Raw genomic sequence first — 18,702 nt, forward strand, 5'->3', positions numbered from 1 at the left:
AAGTCACACGCAGGAAACGTATCAGGTGCTCACATCAGTGTGTGATTGGCATGGGCCCTGGCACAGGGAATTATTAAATGGGGCCCCCTGTCAAATTTCGCCTCCCCCCCCCCGGTTCGTAGCCAGGTGACTGGGCACCTCTGGCTTGTGGGCCCAGGTGTAGTTGCACTGTCTGCACACTGGGGATGGTTTCGTTTTATTTGTATGTTTTTGGGGTGATTAGTTTGCCTTTCCTGCACCTTGCAATAATGTCGTGTCTTTGTACTGTTTGTGGTTGCAACGTGTGAAAAAGAGCTTGAAAGCTCGTGGGATTCCGGCAGCATAAAAACATTTTCTGACCAATGTTACAATGTTGGGGCACGTGACGACGAGTGTCGGGACACGTGGCGAAGGGTGCAGAGTTTTTGCGGCGCCAAAACATTTTTACAGAAACCAAACGCTGGACCGCGAGGTAGGTTATATTCCCTGCCAGTTGCTGGAAAGTTTCTGTGTTCAACTGCGGAGAATTTGATTCAGTAGCTTGTTATTCTTTTTCCGCCACAGTAGCATTCATGTTTGCCCTTTGCACTCACTTCACTCACTCACCCACTCACCCATCCACTCACTCACTTCACTCACCCACCCACCCACTCACTTCACTCACTCATCCACCCACTCACTTCACTCACTTCACTCACTCACTCATCCACTCAATTCACTCACTCACCCACACACCCACTCACTCACTCACTTCACTCACTCACTCACTCACCCATCCACCCACTCACTCACTCACTCACTTCACTCACTCACTCATCCACCCACCCACCCACCCACTCACTCACCCACCCACTCACTCACTCACTTCACTCACTCACTCACCCATCCACCCACTCACTCACTCACTCACTTCACTCACTCACTCATCCACCCACCCACCCACCCACTCACTCACTCACTCACCCACCCACCCACCCACTGACTTCACTCACTCACCCACCCACCCACTCACTTCACTCAACCACCCACTCACTTCACTCACTCACCCACCCACTCACTCACTAACTTCACTCACTCACTCACTCACCCACCGACCCACCCACTCACCGGGTCTCCCTTTGGGCCTGGGCTCCCAGGCTGCCCGTCGAGGCCAGGGAGGCCACTGGCCCCCGGACTCCCGGGCATCCCCGACGAGCCGGGCTCGCCCTTGTCCCCAGCGAGCCCCTCGAGAGAGGACGCCTCCCCTGGCTCCCCTTTCTCACCGGAGTCCCCGGGGCGGCCCGGCACCCCTGGGCTGCCCTGATGGGGGAAGAGCAGAAGGGAGGGGGTGATGCTTTAGTCAGTGACAAATCTGCCCTACGACTGACTCTTTCCCTTTTATCATCATCATCTTCATCATCAGCTTTGGGCGATTACACGGCACGGCGGTGGCACGCCTGTGCTCTTGTCATAGAAGTTTGTGGTTCGAATCCGGCAGGCCATCCTGGTTATAACTGCAGCGCGTATTAACTGTAAAATACAAGACCCCATGATGTAATTTCGAGGAAATGTAGGCCACGGCCCAAATTTGAAAAATAATTAGCAAATTACTGAATTGGCCAACACATAGCAATTGCCGGCCCCTACTTTGAAAACTTGACAAGATCCTCCTGAAAAAGGGTTTTGAATGATAATGTCCACCGCTGGATGTTCATTCCCTCCTTCGGCTGCCATGACAACTCAAGGATCCTTTGCATTCAACTATATTCAGCGTATTGTTCGTTTTTTTTCTGTCCAGTTCTCTGGTCACAAACATCCATGATGCCAAAGTTGACCTCTGCGCCACTCTACCAAAGTGGTAATGATGATAAGGTAACGATGGGGAGATGTGGCAGGGCCTTACCGAAGGTCCCTGTAAGCCGGGAGAGCCAGGGAAGCCGCCGTCGCCCTTAGGCCCACTGCCGCCCGGACTCCCTGCACGACAGAGACGTGAGCATGAGAAGAGGCACCCGTGTTTGTGATGAACGGCAACTCAACGGGCTGCCGGATCTGTTGCCGGAAGGTTACCCCTCACCGCCAGCCGCCCCGCTGTGCGATACTTCGCGTTATAATATCGGCCCATCAACGCAGGTCGTAAGGATCAGCCGGCACCACTTCGCCGACCCCGACTACGCCGGTGACGCAGGCCTTGTTTTGTTGAGAAGCCTGACACATTCACACTACTCCTCCACAACATTGCAAGAAGAATGGGATTAAATGTATCGTGGCAGATCACAAAAGTTCAGAGAACGTTGGGCTCCAGGGCTCCAGAAGCACCCTGCATAATGCATGAAGGAATGAACGACGCAGGTACGAGAAGCCGGGAAAGAGAGCGAATTAAATTTGAACGATTGTCTCCAACTGGGAGAATACAACACGTGCCGCCTGCTGCACGCTAGACGTCAACGGTGACCTCGCCACTCCACCAAAGTGGTTCACCGTAAGTCTTTCATAAACCCGCTCCGCTAACAAGTTTCTCAACCCCCTTCCCACAAACACCCACATTGTGCACATTGTCACTGTTAACTGAATCGCGGTTAAGTTCGAGGAGTCGGGTCTTCATCTTGCTGTAAAAATTGTGGGCTTTTTTTGTCAAAATGACAAACAAAATGCGTCGATCCGCCTAATTCGTACTCAAACGATGAAGCTTTGAAACTCGCTCCCCACCCCTTGTTGCGATTGCAATTTGCAGATTTCTCAAAAAATAAAATCAATCTACGACTTGACACTGACGGATCTGCACCGCTGAGATTGATTCGGCCGACTGGGCCGGGTTTGTAACCTTTGACGGGCGCTTCCAATAGGCAAAGTCTATTGATGTTGATGGAAAAAAGTGGATGCAACCGGGAGCGTCTGATGGACAGTTCCAGAGTAATATCATGGACGGAGAGAAACGGCAGGAAGGCCAGGACCGATCGCCGACAACTTTGAGAAGGGACATCGCACAGGGAGGGATGCAAGATCGCGCGTCTTGTACACACGTGACGTGGTTAACGAGTCGATAGTCATCTCACGGCTGCACCGCCATATCGATCATCCTCCTGCTGTATCTACACTCGGGGGGGGGAGGGGGGAACTCAATTTGTACCCTCGCAGACTGGACTTGCACCTACCACGGACATCGCCGGCACGCCTGACTTGACCACCTTGTGCACTGTGAATGGTTGCGATTCCCGGACATAGATTTGTGAACGTGGTGCTGTGTCGGGGCTGCGTCATGGTGCCATGATCTCACCTTGCTGACCGGGGGCCCCCGGTGGTCCTTGAGGTCCCGGCACGCCCGGCAAAGTCCTCACCGGCACTTGACCGCACGACCGGCACGTGTCCCCCTTGTCCCCTGCGCAGGCAGCATCCACCGCGTCGACAGTCAGTTCACTCATTCGATGAACGAACGAATGATTGAACCGTGAGATCTCTCGTTCAATGTTTGGCTGAAGGTGCCACTTGAAGGTGCCACTATAATGTTTTCATTGACACCTGGGAAACTGCACGAGGACACTTAGGTACTACAGTGAAACGCCTGTTACCCACCCTCCTATCGTCCACTCTTCCTATCATAAATACACCCGTACCGATCTACGGATAATAATATGATGCCGTGTGTAAACATCGCCACTGGAGAGAAAGAAAGAAGGCAGTCAGGCGTGGTGCTGGCCACTCACCCTGAGCCAGCCTTCGTAGGTGCTCACCATCAGCACTTGCCCCAATGGTCTGTAAAGACTAGACGGGGATAACTTTGTTCTTGACGTCATGAGTTTACGTTAGAATTCAAGGTGAGACCTGGTGTGACGCCACCCACGCGGTGAGGCCGCGCGTACCTTTGGTGCCGGCGATGCCAGGAGTGCCAGGAAGCCCCGCTTGTCCCGGAGGCCCAGGGATACCTCTGCCAGTGCTGCCAAAGTCCAGGGGCACCGTAGCTGTGGATTACAGGATGAGGGAAAGGTCACGTGCGAGCGGTGGGTGCAGTGGTTAGCGCACTGCACCACGATTTGTTGGATTTAATACAAATGTCAGGAACGCATCCCGAGTACAAACACGCGTGTTGTACACATGCACACGCGTGTTGTACACATGCACACGAGCGCTCTCTCTCTCTCTTCTGCCGGCAGCAATGCCCACGTCACTGGCAGCAGTGCTGCTCCACGTACCAGGAGGCCCGGGTGGTCCGGGGATACCCGGATTGCCGGGGCGACCTGGCTGTCCATCCACTCCCCTGGCTCCAGGGATGATGGGGCCTGGGTCTCCTGGAAGGCCTTTGTCCCCTCTAGTCCCGGGCTGGCCTGGGATGCCTGGAGAGCCCTTGGACGATGGGCCTGTAGGAGCGCCACAGCCATCGACTCAAACGCCATCCACGAACACAACATCCCACCGATCATCTCGTCATCCTATCAGTCATCTCGTCATCACATCAGTCATCTCGTCATCACATCAGTCATCTCGTCATCACATCATCACATCAGTCATCTCGTCTTCTGGTCTAACACCGTTTGAGACTAGGCTCGAAAGAAAGCTGTCTCTGGTGTGGACCAATCAGTTTGAAAGACAATGCATATATTAGCAGAGTATGTTTTTTGTTTGCATTCTGACCACAAGTATTGTGGTTAATGCAGACATGATTCCTTGTAGAAGGTTTTAGTTTGGTGTTTTAACATCTTAACACTTGCTTTGTTGCCAGAAAAAATGGGAAACCTATTCCCATCTCGTCATCCCATTCGTCATCTCGTCATCCCATCAGTCATCTCGTCAGCCCATCAGTCATCTTGTCATCTGCTCCTGCCTACATGACCTGAATCTGCACAATCTTGTCAGATCTCGAAAGCCAATCAGTGCTGAGCCTGGTGAGGTCTCTAGATGGGCTGTGAGGTGGCCAGGAAACAGACGGCATTACAGAAACTCAATTCTCTGTGTATATCTTCTCCAAGCACACCGGCTTTCACCCACACTCAAAGCACTCCTTTAATTATGAGATCACGGCCACGCGACTTTCTTACCCGGAGGTCCAGGCGTGCCCTGGAGACCGTGGGGACCTGCAGGTTAGAGCAGAGTGTGACGTGACAAACCCACAGTGAACACGTTCACACAACCTCCACACAGCAATACTTACACACAGCCTCTACACAGTGATACTTACACACAACCTCTACGCAGTGATACTTACACACAAACTCTACACAGCGATACTTACACACAACCTCTACACAGTGATACTTACACACAGCCTCTACACAGCAATACTTACACACAACCTCTACACAGTGATACTTACACACAGCCTCTACACAGCAATACTTACACACAGCCTCTACACAGTGATACTTACACACAGCATTAAGCTAACAATTGTCCAAGTTCTGCAGCCCTTTAAATGTTCAGGTATTATCGGTCAATTTAAGGGGGAGGCGGGGGCGATGTTGCTTTGCGGCTTCACCCGATTCGGTAATTTGCGAGAGAAAAAAACACGGCTTATTTGGATCACGACGCCGGATACAAGGGGGTGCCGCCTTTAGTAACGAGATCCACTGCAAAGCGGACGGAGCGTCGTTTTTTTTGGTGAATGTGGCACATTAGGAATGGACCACTCTTTTAATAAGTCCTCATGTGCTGTGCAGTTCATCAATGCACGTGTGTACATCAGCATGTGATGACCGATTTGGGCCTGTGGGGGGGGGGGCTGGCAGGGTTAAAGATTAACCGGACGTGTACACCAGCCACGTGGTTAATGGCGACTCAGTAAAGATTGCTGCGTGTGATACACGTGCTGTTTCATTCTACAGATTAACCACAATAAATGTGTTTGCCCTCGATTTGGAGCACCTGCCCAACGTCCTTCATTTCGAGTGTGCAACATGAAGACACACTCCGTGGCGTTAACCGAGACGGCCACCAAGCTCTTAAACCCGCGGTGGACCTCTGCGGCGAAACACGGTAAACCGCTCGGCCGTTTGACCGCTTACCGGGAAACCCACGCTCCCCTTTGTCCCCGGGGGGTCCCGGGAATCCAATGTCCCCTTTCTGGGCGGTGGCGACGTCACTGCTGCCGGTGACTGAGACCACCTGCGGAAGCGGGCCACAGACGGGGAGCGCTTCGTTCTCACAGCCGCGGGAACTGCGAGCGCAGAAGCTCGGGTCCAAGCTTTGCAGCCACCTTCGGCTCGTGCGACTTTTTCATTTATGTTTCGTCTCCTTTTCCCAGAGCAGGCAGTGCAGAAACATCGATTGTTATCCTGTCATTTTAGCTCAGCTTCTATGCTCCCCTCGCTCCGCCAACCCTCACTGACCAACCAACGTGGTGAAGTGCGGTCTAATAACCTTCCATAAACTTGCATTGTGTGAGGAGGCCCTCACCCAGCAGTGGATTGACATAACGGCTGTACGTGTGCATTGTGACCCCCCCAAATTATATTCCGATCGTGTTGTTGGTGTCAAGAGGGTCAGATGGCATTCCAAATTGAAACATTTGTGCCAGAGAATGGCCCCGGACGCCAATATCACACAGCTGCTTTTGAAGCCTCTCCCATGGACCTGTTCATTCCAAAGGCCTCCTTGAGCAGCGGCATGCAACGCCATTCGCTTGCATAATTAAATATCCTGACTGGGTTTCAGGCTTCGGGTTCTCCTCTGGGTGTGAGATAAACGGTAGCAAAAGATCGCTCCGTAAACACGATGGGGTTCGTTGGGCGCAGGAGTCAGCAAAACCCATCTCGTGCTGTGAAGGAGGCCCACATGGCAATGAGCCATAAAAAGAATACGTTTAAATATTGACATGTAAACGTGGACTTCTAAGCTTGTTTCATTATATACAAAAAATTGACTTCCTCACTGTTCATTCAACTTTACATCGCCGCATAGCCGACCGTCACATATCCGCCCTGACCAATTAACCACTTACAACCAGACATTGCCGGATTATCCTAGGAGCAACAGTAGCTACAAATGCTACGGGCCCCGCACTTTCAAGGGCCCCGCGCTAAATGATTTCAAGCTATCAATTCCGGTTCAGTAATTCTGCACTTGCTCTATTACTGTACTATTATACTGCCTTCAACTTTTATGAACGACTGGGTGTTTAAGGTTAGCGATTACAAGTTAAATATGTGTGTGTTTTAATATTTACGTGTTTTTTTATATATTTAAGGCCCCTTTATAACATATGCTACAGGCCCTGCACTAGTTTAATCCGGCACTGCAACCAGTGGAGTATTTCGTGCATGGTGGGCGTAATGTGGCGGTGTAACCGTGATCGTCTGTGGAGGTTCATGTAGCTGTCCTTGCTTACGCGGCGTTGGACTTCACCTTAGCAGTGGACTTTCAGCCTGCGGAGCGTCACACATCTGGAGCAGACTTCCTGTCTGCCCATTGTACAGCGTAAGAGAAATCGACCGCCCTGTGTGTGTGTGTTTATACGGGTCCGCTGGGGAGAGTCACTCACTTTTCCCGGAGGCCCTGCGATTCCAGCATCTCCCTTCAGACCCTAGAGTAACACACACGCACCGTTTAGGCAATGCACGTCCGTGTTTAGCAAACAATATTTTAACAAAATGACGTATATGATATCCTTCGCCCAGAGAAAGCCCACAGGTGTGAGGGGCAACGCTCTATACCAGGGGTCGGCAACCTACGGCTCCGGAGCCGCATGCGGCTCTTTACGGGCTGCTTCTTGACAATATGTACGCATGTACAGTATGTACTCAGATGCATTGCGGCTCTTGAAATACTGAATTTTGTACCGAATTGGAAAGAAATGGCTCTTCTTGTTATTTTGGTTGCCGACCCCTGCTCTATACCATACTCGATGTGGAGGCCACCTTTGCTGTACCGCATGCTCCTCGTGAGTCAGCGTGAGGCTCTTCGATGCCCACGGCAAGGGAGTTTCACATCTGCGTGCGATCCACCAACCCTCGATGCCTCCACAGCGCGGGACTGCAGGCCACGTGCATAGCCACCGCCGCCCGGCGAAATGTGTGAGTGCGATGTGTGGTCAATACCTTTTCGCCATCCAGGCCGTCAATGCCGGGAATCCCTGGGATACCAGGCTCTCCCTGCGTGCCACACGAAGACAAAGATCCCCCTTGTAGCGTTCGACAAGCTGTTGGGGTAAGTGCTGTAAGAGAGCACCTATGAAGGCCGGCACGGCACACGAGGAGGCGTTTGGCTAGCAGCGGCCACATTTGTCTCCTGCGCACTGCACCAGGTGCTCGTTCGAGGCTGAGTCGACCTAGGGGAGGCCCAGGACCGGTTCAGATATTCATTTCTGATATTGCTCGCGAGTGGGAATTGAACTTGTCTCTCCAGGTTAGTAGCGCCGTGCTCTAACTGGAACGCATGCAAACACGTGCACACGTACATAAACAAGAGGCAAAGGTGCAGCACTGCAACTGCTTGCCTACGCCATTGCTGGTGGAGGTGCACTCACATCGATTCCTGGCAGTCCTGAATCCCCATCCTTTCCTGGCTTCCCCTGATCAACGAGGGATGGGAGGAGAGTACAAACACGGTCAAGCATTAGTGAGCAGAATTTGCACAGTAATATTGAGCAACCCTGTGTTCGCCCATCGCACGGAAGTCGCTTAGCGCAGCCAGCGAGCGGTGAGGCAGTGGCCACCAGCTTCACGAGCGGAAGACGAGGGATGCGACTCCAGACCGTGGGATCATATCGCATCAATCTGCCCACCGAGGGCCTGTTGCTGGAGCCACTTAATTTCTCCACTTGGCATCGCAGGAAGCCACCGGAGTGGATCGCCAAACGAGACGACGTCCAATTGTCAACCACTCCCGTCGCACGACAGAAGAATGTCCAGCGTAACGGAGGGCGGCACGATCGAAATCACGTCGTTGACATGAACGAAATAATCTTCACAAAACGGGACTCTCACCCTCTTGCCAGCTTCTCCAAAGTCACCCTTCTCTCCCTTCTGACCAAAGCCCGGTCGTCCCTGTGCAAAGCAGATGACATTCGTTATGCAGAGGTACTCAGCAGCAGCGTACCCACGTTATACCGACAGTACACATACCCAGGAACACACGCGTAGTATGTTATGTATACCGAGAATCCTCTATTTACGAACTTTAAAGTTACGCACTTTCAGAGATACGAACACACCTGTCCGTATATCGAGTTTCCTGTTCGGACCGAGAGTCGTAAGTTCGACCGCCACACAATAGATGGCGGTGCTGGCATCTACATCTGCAGAACGTGAAGAAACCTTCACATCTACAGGAGATGATACAACTTTGAAAGACATTCACTGTGTTTAGTGTACACGACGTACAACGTGCTTGGAATCGACAGGAGTAAAGTTCGACTTACGAACAAATCGAATTACGAACAGACCTCTGGAACCTAACTCGTTGGTAAATAGAGGAATCCCTGTATTGAACTTCTTTCGCATCGTACCTAGGAAACTGTGCTCATCCGAGGTGCCAACCGTATGTCTATAGGGCACACGTGTCCCGAACATGTACACACAACAAATACCCGTGTATCCTTTACAGACTTTTGGGGTGAAGTGCTGTTAGCGAGCACCTATGTGGGCCGCCACGGCACACGACGGGGTGGGTGGCCAGCACCACACCCGGCCGCCTTTGTCTCCCCAGTGGCGATGTTTTGCACACCGCACCAGGTACTCGTTTGAGGCTAAGTCGTCCTGGGCGAGGCCCAGGACACAACTGCACACACGCACGTGGAGCACATGCGGTACACACAGTACGCGCGAGGTGCACGCCTAGAACACGCGCAGTACGCAGGGCACAACACACCGCACACATACCAAGTGCTCACACTTAAAGCGCCCAGAGCACGCACGCACACACAGCATATGCAAGTATATGTTAAGTCGGTTTTTTTGTATGTACAGCACTGAGTCCGAATTGTGAACGGCGCAGTATGAATGACAATGGTGGTGATCACAATAATGATTTATTTACCCAGGTAAGCCACGCTAAGTCTGAAGACTATTTTTCAGCATGGTCCTGAGTTTGGATATTTGACCAGATACCAGTTCCAGTTCATGTTTAGCGATGGGAGGAAACCACAGAACACGGAGGAATCCCACGCGGAACAAGGGGGAGGAACATCCAAACTCCACACAAAGAGGCACCTGAGTCTGGAATCGAACCCAGGCCCTTCTTGCTGCGAGACGGGAGGGGGTGGGTGCGTGGTGGGGTGGTGCCGGGCGCGGTGTTGGCCACCCACCCCCTCGTGTGCCGTGCACTTGCCCCGACAGTCTGTTCAGGCTATACGGGGGATCTTTGTGTCAGTGTGGAGCCGCACGTGAACATCTGCAGCAGAGTAGCAACAACGCGGTCTCTCACCGGGGGCCCGGGTTGACCGTCGAGGCCTGGTTTGCCTGGCTCGCCCACGTCTCCCTGTGTGGCAAACACGCGCGTTCACACGCACGAGCACGCACACACACACACGCACACACGCACACGCGCACATCATCAACGTCGTCTCTCCCGAGGGTTGGCAGCTCGGCGTGCAGCCAGCATCTTTCCCTTCCTCGTCTCCTTCCGCCAGTCTCGCTGCAGTCGTTGAGCCACGTCCCGGCCGACGTGCCTCTGGCCATCGGCCCATCGCATCCTCGGTCTTCCTCTTCTCTCGCGAGCGCCCGTGTACGGTACCGCACGGTGACCGTTCATTGCAATACGGCGCTCGGTCCACGGGCTGCGCCGCTTATTCACTGCGATCGAGAGCCCTGCATAGCTCTCTTATTTTCTGACCCGCGACCCCGACACGACCCATGACTGTCTGACCCCACCTGACCCCACATGACCCCACCTGACCCCACATGACCCCACCGGATGCCGCAACCCGCTTCTACACTACCGCCATGGCCGTGCCCTGACCCACTTTCATTTGATCAGCAACCCGATATTTTTCACTATTTTTGTATTTGTCTGGATGATGTGTGGTTCTCGCAGCATCGAAGCACGAACTTGCATTACACATATCAAAAAAGTGCTCTGCTCCAAAATACGAAATCTGCTGCTAAACGTTTGACCCCACGTGCCATGCACTACTTAGTCTGCTCAGGATACTTTGTAGCATTGAGCGTAAACCATTGTTTTAAACGAAATTTTTTGGGAAAAAACACCTGTATTGAGTTGTTCCAGTAAAATTCCGACTATACCTTTCGCACTATTATCCTCCACATGGTAACACTTTTACATATGCATGTTGAATTTCGTTTGCACTCTACGTAGCCAACCGTGCTAATCGGAGGTGTGGGGGAAGGACAACAAACTAAATAGAAAAAAGCAGTTCTAAAGAAATTAGTTTTCAATCTAGATTATTTAAAAGAGCATATAGGTCCAGTGGCTTCCTAATATCAGAAGGAAGAGCGTTCCAGACGACAGCAGAAGCGCACCTGAAAGCGCGCGATGCGGCAACCATCTTTGTTCGATGGCCACACAAAAACCGCTGCCGCGAGGATGACCGGAGTTTGCGTGGCGATGGTTTATGCTTATCGGAAGACTCACGAACAAAAACACTTCAGTACAAAACTTCAGTGCAATTCAGCGTACAGGCCTAAGCCTCCTCTCTGACTTCTCTTCCACTCCGACCGCGTGCTCCCCTCGGCTCGGAGCACGAGCGAGACGGAGAGTATGTACGCATTCAGAGACTCCGCTGGCCACGCCGTCCAGATCCGGCGCGGAACGTAGCGCCGCCCAATGTCTAGAAAGCTCTCATTGGCAGGTCGGCCCCCGGGGACGCCTCTCTCTGTCACTTCCACGGGAACCTCTACGCCCGCGGGGTCTCGCCAACGATGAACGTGGCCCCACCTCAGCCTAAACCACTTTACAGGTGACCTGCAGTGACCCGTAGTGACCCGACTCCGATGCAGGACTCTGCTACGGTCAGCACTGTGAGAAAATCCATTTAGGAAATATATTTTTTGTGAAACAAATTATTATTTTGGCGGCGCTGCTGCGTCGGCAGTGGCGGCCAAGCACATTTAGAACAAACAAAAAACAACTCAACACATTCGTCAATAACACTGTGGCCTTCAAAGAAAAACATATATATGTAATAGGCGACGTTTTGGGCAATCGCCCTTCTTCATAGCACGTATATCCACGTTTTTATGAAGGTGATTAAGGTTCCCACCCAAAGCGACGCTTACCGTCTGCCCCTTCTGGAAGCCGTCAGTGATGTCGACGATGCCCTGCTGCTCACGGATGTGGCCGGGAGGCCCCGGCGGACCCTGCAGCCCTGACTCCCCCTGCGCGCACACAATAAAAATCCCCCATACAGCCTTTACAAAATGTTGGGGGCAAGTGCTGTTAGCGAGCACCTATGAAAGCCGGGGGCGGATGTGCCCAGAAATACACCCGGCCGCCTCTGTCTCTTCAGCGCTGACGATGGCAGGGACTCCCGGTGGGCCTATCTCTCACTGCGCTCGTTGAGCCGCTCACCTCCACCTGCTCCTCAACCCTCACCATGCACAACCCCAACGCTTGGCGTGGTTACGGGCGAGTGGCAGGTGTACGTACGGAAAAGCGTCAGACTCACCTTATCTCCTTTGGGGCCTTGGAAGTTGAGTCCCATGTGTCCCTGTAGGCCACAGAGACGCGCAGAGTTAATGCTGGGTCGGTGGGTGCGGAGGGGTGGGACGGTGGGTGGGTGGACGAGTTGGGTGCCGTGACACCGTTACGGCAGCTGTGGGTAATGCCCTCCACTGAGATGGGTCACGGATAACCTGGTTGTGCAGGATGTGAACTCACCTTGGGTCCTGGAGGCCCAGGCTGGCCTGACGGACCCTGGTAAAAGCAAAAAAAATAGCAAAACACATAATCAACGGAGGGTTTGCACAGCTCCAAAGCTCTGATTGTGGTGGTGAGGATAACATTTGATTTTCTCCCTTTTGCATTGAGATAAATTATTTCACTGGCCTGGTTTTGTTTATTAGTCGATGCCACGACTATAAACAAATACAATCGTCAATTTGACGACTTCTAGCACAAGGTTATCACCAATGCACTATGTTCCCCAGACAAGTGCAGTCCGTGGTAGTTTCAGAGTCGAGGGCGGTAATTTGTGAGTAGTCTTCAAATGCGGAAAACTTGAACGGTGAAGCCGGCAAACATAACGGCCTATTCTTTTTCACGTAACGTCAGGGGATCTTTAACATCGACGGCCCGTATCTTCCGTTAACACTCCCGCAGTATTATGCAGGGTGGCCGCTGGGCTCAAACCACAAACCTCTGCAACGAAGCAGCAAACCTCGGCATCGTCCCTGCGGTTTGAATGAAAAAGTTCATTACGCGAAACAGCTAAAATCAAGCGATGAAACCTGCGATTTTTGTCAGAAGATATTAGCGTAACCAAGATATTAGATATTTCTTGTCCTTCCTCCACATCTCCGATTAGCACAGTTGGCTGCGTACGGTGCGAAAGAAGTTAAACGTATGATAATTGGTTTTTTACCCTTTTATCTGGCAACAAAACTGACACCTTTTTTTACAAGGAGTCATGTTTGCATAGACCACAATACCTGTAGTCGTAATGCAAAAAAAAACATAACTCTGAAAATGTATGCACTGTCCTTGAAGTTGATTGGTCCACACCCGAGACAGCTTTCCTTAGAGCCTAGTCTCACATGGTGTTGGACCAGATAACGCCAAAAGTTCAACGTAAATACAGTAACATGCATTCAACGTACAGAGCCACCTTACACTCAAACAGTTCTGAGCATCGTCAGGCAGCGAGCTCAGGAATCGAGCTGAAAGAAACCCGCGTTCTAAATTCACCGCAACTTATCATTATTTTGTGTTGTTATTATGCATTCCACAGCCGTGCTATTTCACGCTGGCTTATATCATACATGCTTACGCACGTACGTTCCTCCGATGTAATTCACGGTCACAAATTAAATTAAAGAATCGATTTTTTTTTTACAAGAGTGTACGAGCAGGTCCACGTGTATAGACCCAGCGTTTACATGACCTGATTCCACACGGCACGTATACTGCATTGATATGAATCGATTCATGCAGGCACGACGTGATTGCTGGTATTGTGAGCATCAGAGTGAACGTGAATCCACGTACTGGAAATCCGGGAGCGCCTGGGGGCCCGATGGGGCCTGGCAGCCCTGCGCCTCCAGGATAGCCCTGTGAAGAAAGAGTGACCCAGAGGAGAAGAGGGGCACGTTGTGGAGACACGGAGACAGAGAGGAGAGAGATTAGAGAGTGCGGCCGACACAGAGAGAGGCAAAGAGAGAAAGAGAGAGCGGTGTGGAGAGAAATACATCATGTTATACTGGTAGGAACCGCCAGGTTACATCAGCCCACTGGGGATTCTTGTGTCCGTCGTGCATCCAAAAATGGGAGGGGTGGGGCTGGGTGGAAAGGGGAGGGTGGGGAGGGGCTGGGTGGGGAGGGAGGGAGTGGCTGGGTGGGGAGGGTAGGGAGGGGCTGGGTGGGGAGGGTGGGGCTGGGTGGGGAGGGTGGGGAGGGGCTGGGTGGGGAGGGTGGGGCTGGGTGGGGAGGGGAGGGTGGGGAGGGGCTGGGTGGGGAGGGTGGGGAGTGGCTGGGTGGGGAGGGTGGGGCTGGGTGAGGGGTGGGAGGGGTGGGGCTGGGTGGGGAGGGGCTGGTCACCCCGTGGTGCCCTTATAAAACTCAACGTTTAACCTACTCACGCCGGCTTGTGCCCGCCCTCACAGTCGGCCATATTTGCGGAATACACCACGCCGCCGTTGACCCTGGCCATTGACCGAGCAACCCAACGTTCCTACCAGCTCCCTCCGCAGGAATGTGTTTATTATGAGTGTTTACCCAGGATAGCCTCACTGAATCTCAGTGCTCTTTTTCACGAGGGTTGTGCCAGGTGTGTTATGCAGCTGGGGGTGATGCTGCTGTGTGCGTGTGATACCAAGCCAGTAGTTTGCAGGTCGTGTTTCAGCACTGGCATGTTTTGGCTGAAAACAGTGACATTGGGAGGTTTGGTATTTTTTTTTAGCTCTGGCAAGAAACCAGAGAATCTAGAGGAAGCCAACACAGAACGGGGTGGAGGAACATACAAACTCCACACACAGAGAGGCGCCTGATTCTGGAATCGAACCCAGGTCCTTCTTGCTGTGAGGCACGAGGGTGACCGCTACAACCACCCTGCCGTAGACGAGGTTGGTTTAATTTGAGCTCAATGCAAGTTGCCTTCACGAGTATACCAAGTGACGTACATGAGGTTAGCGTCGCCACCTCCGAGGTACGAGAGCTGGATAGCTCAATGGGCTTTGCTCGGGTAATGAACGTCTGACTTCTGATTGCCCGAAAACACCTTTATATATAGAGGATCGCAGAGCTTTAAAGAGGTGGGGGGGGGATGGGGGGTATTTGGCACCAGCTCAGCTCGTGGCTGCCTATCCTCGTGGTCCCGCCTGTCATCTCGTTCTCTCCCTTCCAGAGCGAGTGAACGCCGTGCGGTGGCAGCGCGTTACGAGTTGCAATGATTTAACTGCACACGAAAAAATTAACTCCGCCATCCGCCACGGGGTGTCTCTGTTGAACAATTGTGGGCGGGTTTCCTCGAGAGCTGGGATTTCCACCCCCTCTGAAATGGAATATATTTCACAGACAGAATCCAAGGCTGATATAGGATTTCTGACGGTTCGATAGGGCCGAACTACAAATCGTTTAAACAAATCTATTTTAAGCTCAGAACTGAGCCAGCTTTGCATGGGGTTCGATGGCTGCGTTGCTGTGATGCATGGCAAAGTGTGTGTGTGTGTGCGTGAATGTTGGGCCTCACGGCGTTTCCTGGGAGGCCTGGGAGGCCTGAGTCGCCCTTTTGTCCCGGGAACGCAGGAAGAAAATCTCCGGGGTCGCCCTGTGAAGGTGGCACAACGCGCGTCACAACGACAACAAGAGTCTCATTTGCCACTGGGCGCCTGTGACGTCACTCCGACGCCTCCGCCAGGCGAGGTGCACTTTGAGGCCACGTGAAGTGTCGACGGGCCGCTGACGGGAGGGTCACGAGACAGCCCCAGGTCACGTGGGTTGACTGAGATGACTGGCAGATGCTTAAGATCACATTCAACTAATAAAACATACATGGTGTGCAGGCCAATCAGTTTCAAAGGCAATGCGCACATTATTAGAGCATGTTTGTTAATGTTCACCACAAGTACATGTGGTTAAAACAGACTTGCTTCATTGCAAAAGGTATCTATTTGGTGTTTACACATCTTAACACCTGTTTTAATGCCAGAAAGGGTAAAACTAATTTTTTTATACTTTGATACTGGCAAAAAGGTCCCATGATAAAATATTATAAAACGTGGTATATTTTTTTAATATTTTAGCAAACCAGGCTTGAGAGTTTTATTCTGGAATGCACTTCACGTGGCAGCAAGCAACTGCGATTCTGAGATGTGAGCAACCTACCTCTGGGCACAGTCAATGGGCAGCGAAGCAAAGATACAAAACAACTCCATTACACAGCGACAGAGAGCAGCATGTTGGAGTGTACACACACACAACACTCTCTCAACACAGTGTACACACACACACAACACTCTCTCATCACAATGTATACACACACACACAACACGCATGTCAGGACGTCACGATGTCCCGTGTGGAGCACATCGCCAACGAACCTTTAATCCAGGCAATCCAGGAATTCCCTGCGGAGACAAATTGACCACACGTGTTATTTGCAGCAATTTTCCAGCCTTAAGCAAAGTGGAATAAAGAGTGTATATTTACACACATATAGATATACATTTCTGTGCATATATGCAGGGTGCTTCAAATAAATGTTGTCCCTTATGGGACTATCTTTTTTTATGAAAAAACAACGGATAAGAATACACTGTAACATGATAACAAATGTATGTTATCATGAGGCCTCCTTTGCCAGTACCAAAAGGTGCGCCTTTTGGCGTCATCTGGTCCAACACCATATTAAACTAGGCTCTAAGAAAAGCTGTCTCTGGTGTGGACCAATCAGTTTCAAGGACAATGCATAAATTATCAGAGTATTGTTTTTTGTTTGCATTTGACTGCAAGTATTGTGGTTAATGTTAACATGATTCCTTGCAAACGGTGTCAGTTTTGTTGCCAGAAAAAAGGGGAAAACCCCTAATTATTATAAATGTATGTGAATAGCTGTAACAAGTCAAAGCGTCTCTACGTGTTCGCCATCGTTATCAACGCGTTGTCTAGAATCTTCTCCAGGTGGTCTCCAGAGCTCAGAGGCAGCACATTTCTCGTGGTGTTGTTGCAAATTCTTAAAAGTGTGAACATTTTTTTTAAGCATCCTGTATTTATATTTTTAAAAATGTCTTGTGCATCAGGAATGCCACACTCAGTCCGAAGACTCTTGATGAGAATGGTCCTGCTGCATTGGGATATTTGACCAACACCAACCCCGCTGTGTAAGTTTGTAGCTCAGGGAAGGAGGCCAGAGAACACGGAGGAAACTCGTGCAGACGGGTGGTGGTGGTAGGTGCGTTTGAGAAATCGAACCCAGGCCCTTCCATCTCCGAGGCACACATGTGAACACTGTGCTACCCTGCTGCCCAGTGGATGATGATGATGATGACGACGACGATGACGATCCTGTCACTCACCCGAGGTCCCATTAACCCAGGCACTCCGTCGTTACCAGGCAGCCCAACGTCTCCCTAAAGACAGCCGGACACGACAAGTGGTAAGCAAGTGCACCACATGCAAAACAAAGACAAAGATCCCCCCCGCATTGCCTGAACAGACTGTTGGGGCGAATCCTGTTCGCGAATAGCCCCTATGAAGGCCTACACGGCACACGAGGGGTTGGGTGGCCAGCACCGCGCCCGGCCACCTTTGTCTCCCCAGTGGTGATGTTTACACATGGCACCGGGTACGCATTTGAGGCTGAGTTGATCTAGGGGAGGCCCAGGACCGGTCCAGATAATCGTCACCGGTGTTGGCCGTGAGCGGTAATCGAACTCGGGTCGCCAGGTTCGTAGCGTGGCGCAGCGCTAACCGCGACGCCACTACCGCTCCCGGTCCGAACACACCGGCTGGAAGCACGTGCAAGCCACCACCACGCAGAGGCTGCCAGTATGCATAGCTGTTGTCGCCTGATGTTGCTGAGAGTTATTGCTGCCAGAACGTCAAGTTGCTGTCACGCACAGACGTTAGCCCGCACGCCGATCAACGCACGTAGCCGTGAACGCACGGCTGCTTGGCTCGCGAGCAAAAATGCGCACAAATATAAATAACCCCCCCCCCACCATGTAGCCATGCAGACTGTTGGAAGGCTACTGAGGCCAGCCATCAGCAGTGAGCGTGAACCACAACCAGCCCACCTTTGTCTCGCCAGTACTTACGTTCACACACCACACCTGGTACTCATTTACGGCTGAGCCGACTGAAGCAAAGCCAAGGACCGCTTCAAATATTTGCCACGGATTCTGGCCGTGAGCCAGAATCGAACTCATGCCACCGGGTTCTTGGCGCAGGGCGCTCACCGCTGCACTACCGCTCCCGCTATTCACACGGACACTCGGTTGGCTGCACTCAGCACTCTGCACCACCCTCTCTCTCTCTCTCTGTGCAGCTCCACACACCTTGGTCCCATTGCATCCTGGGATCCCGGAAGGCCCCATGGGGCCGTCTTGTCCATTGAGGCCCTGCCGGGTGGAAAATCGGTGTTGGGTTAGGGGCACAGGAAATGCCCCGGCAAAGGTAATTTCCAACATTGCGTTTTTAATTGGAGAT

At 52.0% G+C, this 18,702-nt stretch overlaps 1 protein-coding gene across 2 annotated transcripts in view; it reads right to left on the bottom strand.

Moving 5' to 3' along the window:
- LOC144950056 (uncharacterized) overlaps positions 1-18,702 on the bottom strand; it is a 95,510-nt gene that overhangs the window by 35,404 nt on the left and 41,404 nt on the right. For both annotated transcript variants that reach the window (XR_013640341.1, XM_078880040.1), the window contains exons 6-25: positions 18,552-18,614; positions 17,571-17,624; positions 16,596-16,622; positions 15,746-15,823; positions 14,047-14,109; positions 12,721-12,756; positions 12,509-12,550; positions 12,120-12,218; positions 10,309-10,362; positions 8,871-8,930; positions 8,411-8,455; positions 7,983-8,036; positions 7,427-7,468; positions 5,952-6,051; positions 4,989-5,024; positions 4,146-4,310; positions 3,816-3,914; positions 3,233-3,334; positions 1,862-1,932; positions 1,087-1,278 (exon numbers count right to left, since the gene is read on the bottom strand). Coding sequence is in view for 1 of the 2 variants with exons in the window: in XM_078880040.1 (XP_078736166.1) it covers positions 1,087-1,278; positions 1,862-1,932; positions 3,233-3,334; positions 3,816-3,914; positions 4,146-4,310; positions 4,989-5,024; positions 5,952-6,051; positions 7,427-7,468; positions 7,983-8,036; positions 8,411-8,455; positions 8,871-8,930; positions 10,309-10,362; positions 12,120-12,218; positions 12,509-12,550; positions 12,721-12,756; positions 14,047-14,109; positions 15,746-15,823; positions 16,596-16,622; positions 17,571-17,624; positions 18,552-18,614 (1,482 nt within the window). In the remaining variant the exon portion in view is untranslated. The remainder of the gene's footprint in view (positions 1-1,086; positions 1,279-1,861; positions 1,933-3,232; positions 3,335-3,815; positions 3,915-4,145; positions 4,311-4,988; positions 5,025-5,951; positions 6,052-7,426; positions 7,469-7,982; positions 8,037-8,410; positions 8,456-8,870; positions 8,931-10,308; positions 10,363-12,119; positions 12,219-12,508; positions 12,551-12,720; positions 12,757-14,046; positions 14,110-15,745; positions 15,824-16,595; positions 16,623-17,570; positions 17,625-18,551; positions 18,615-18,702) is intronic.

This window comes from Lampetra fluviatilis, chromosome 56, assembly GCF_964198595.1.
Source record: "Lampetra fluviatilis chromosome 56, kcLamFluv1.1, whole genome shotgun sequence".
In the NCBI taxonomy this organism is placed as follows: domain Eukaryota; kingdom Metazoa; phylum Chordata; class Hyperoartia; order Petromyzontiformes; family Petromyzontidae; genus Lampetra; species Lampetra fluviatilis.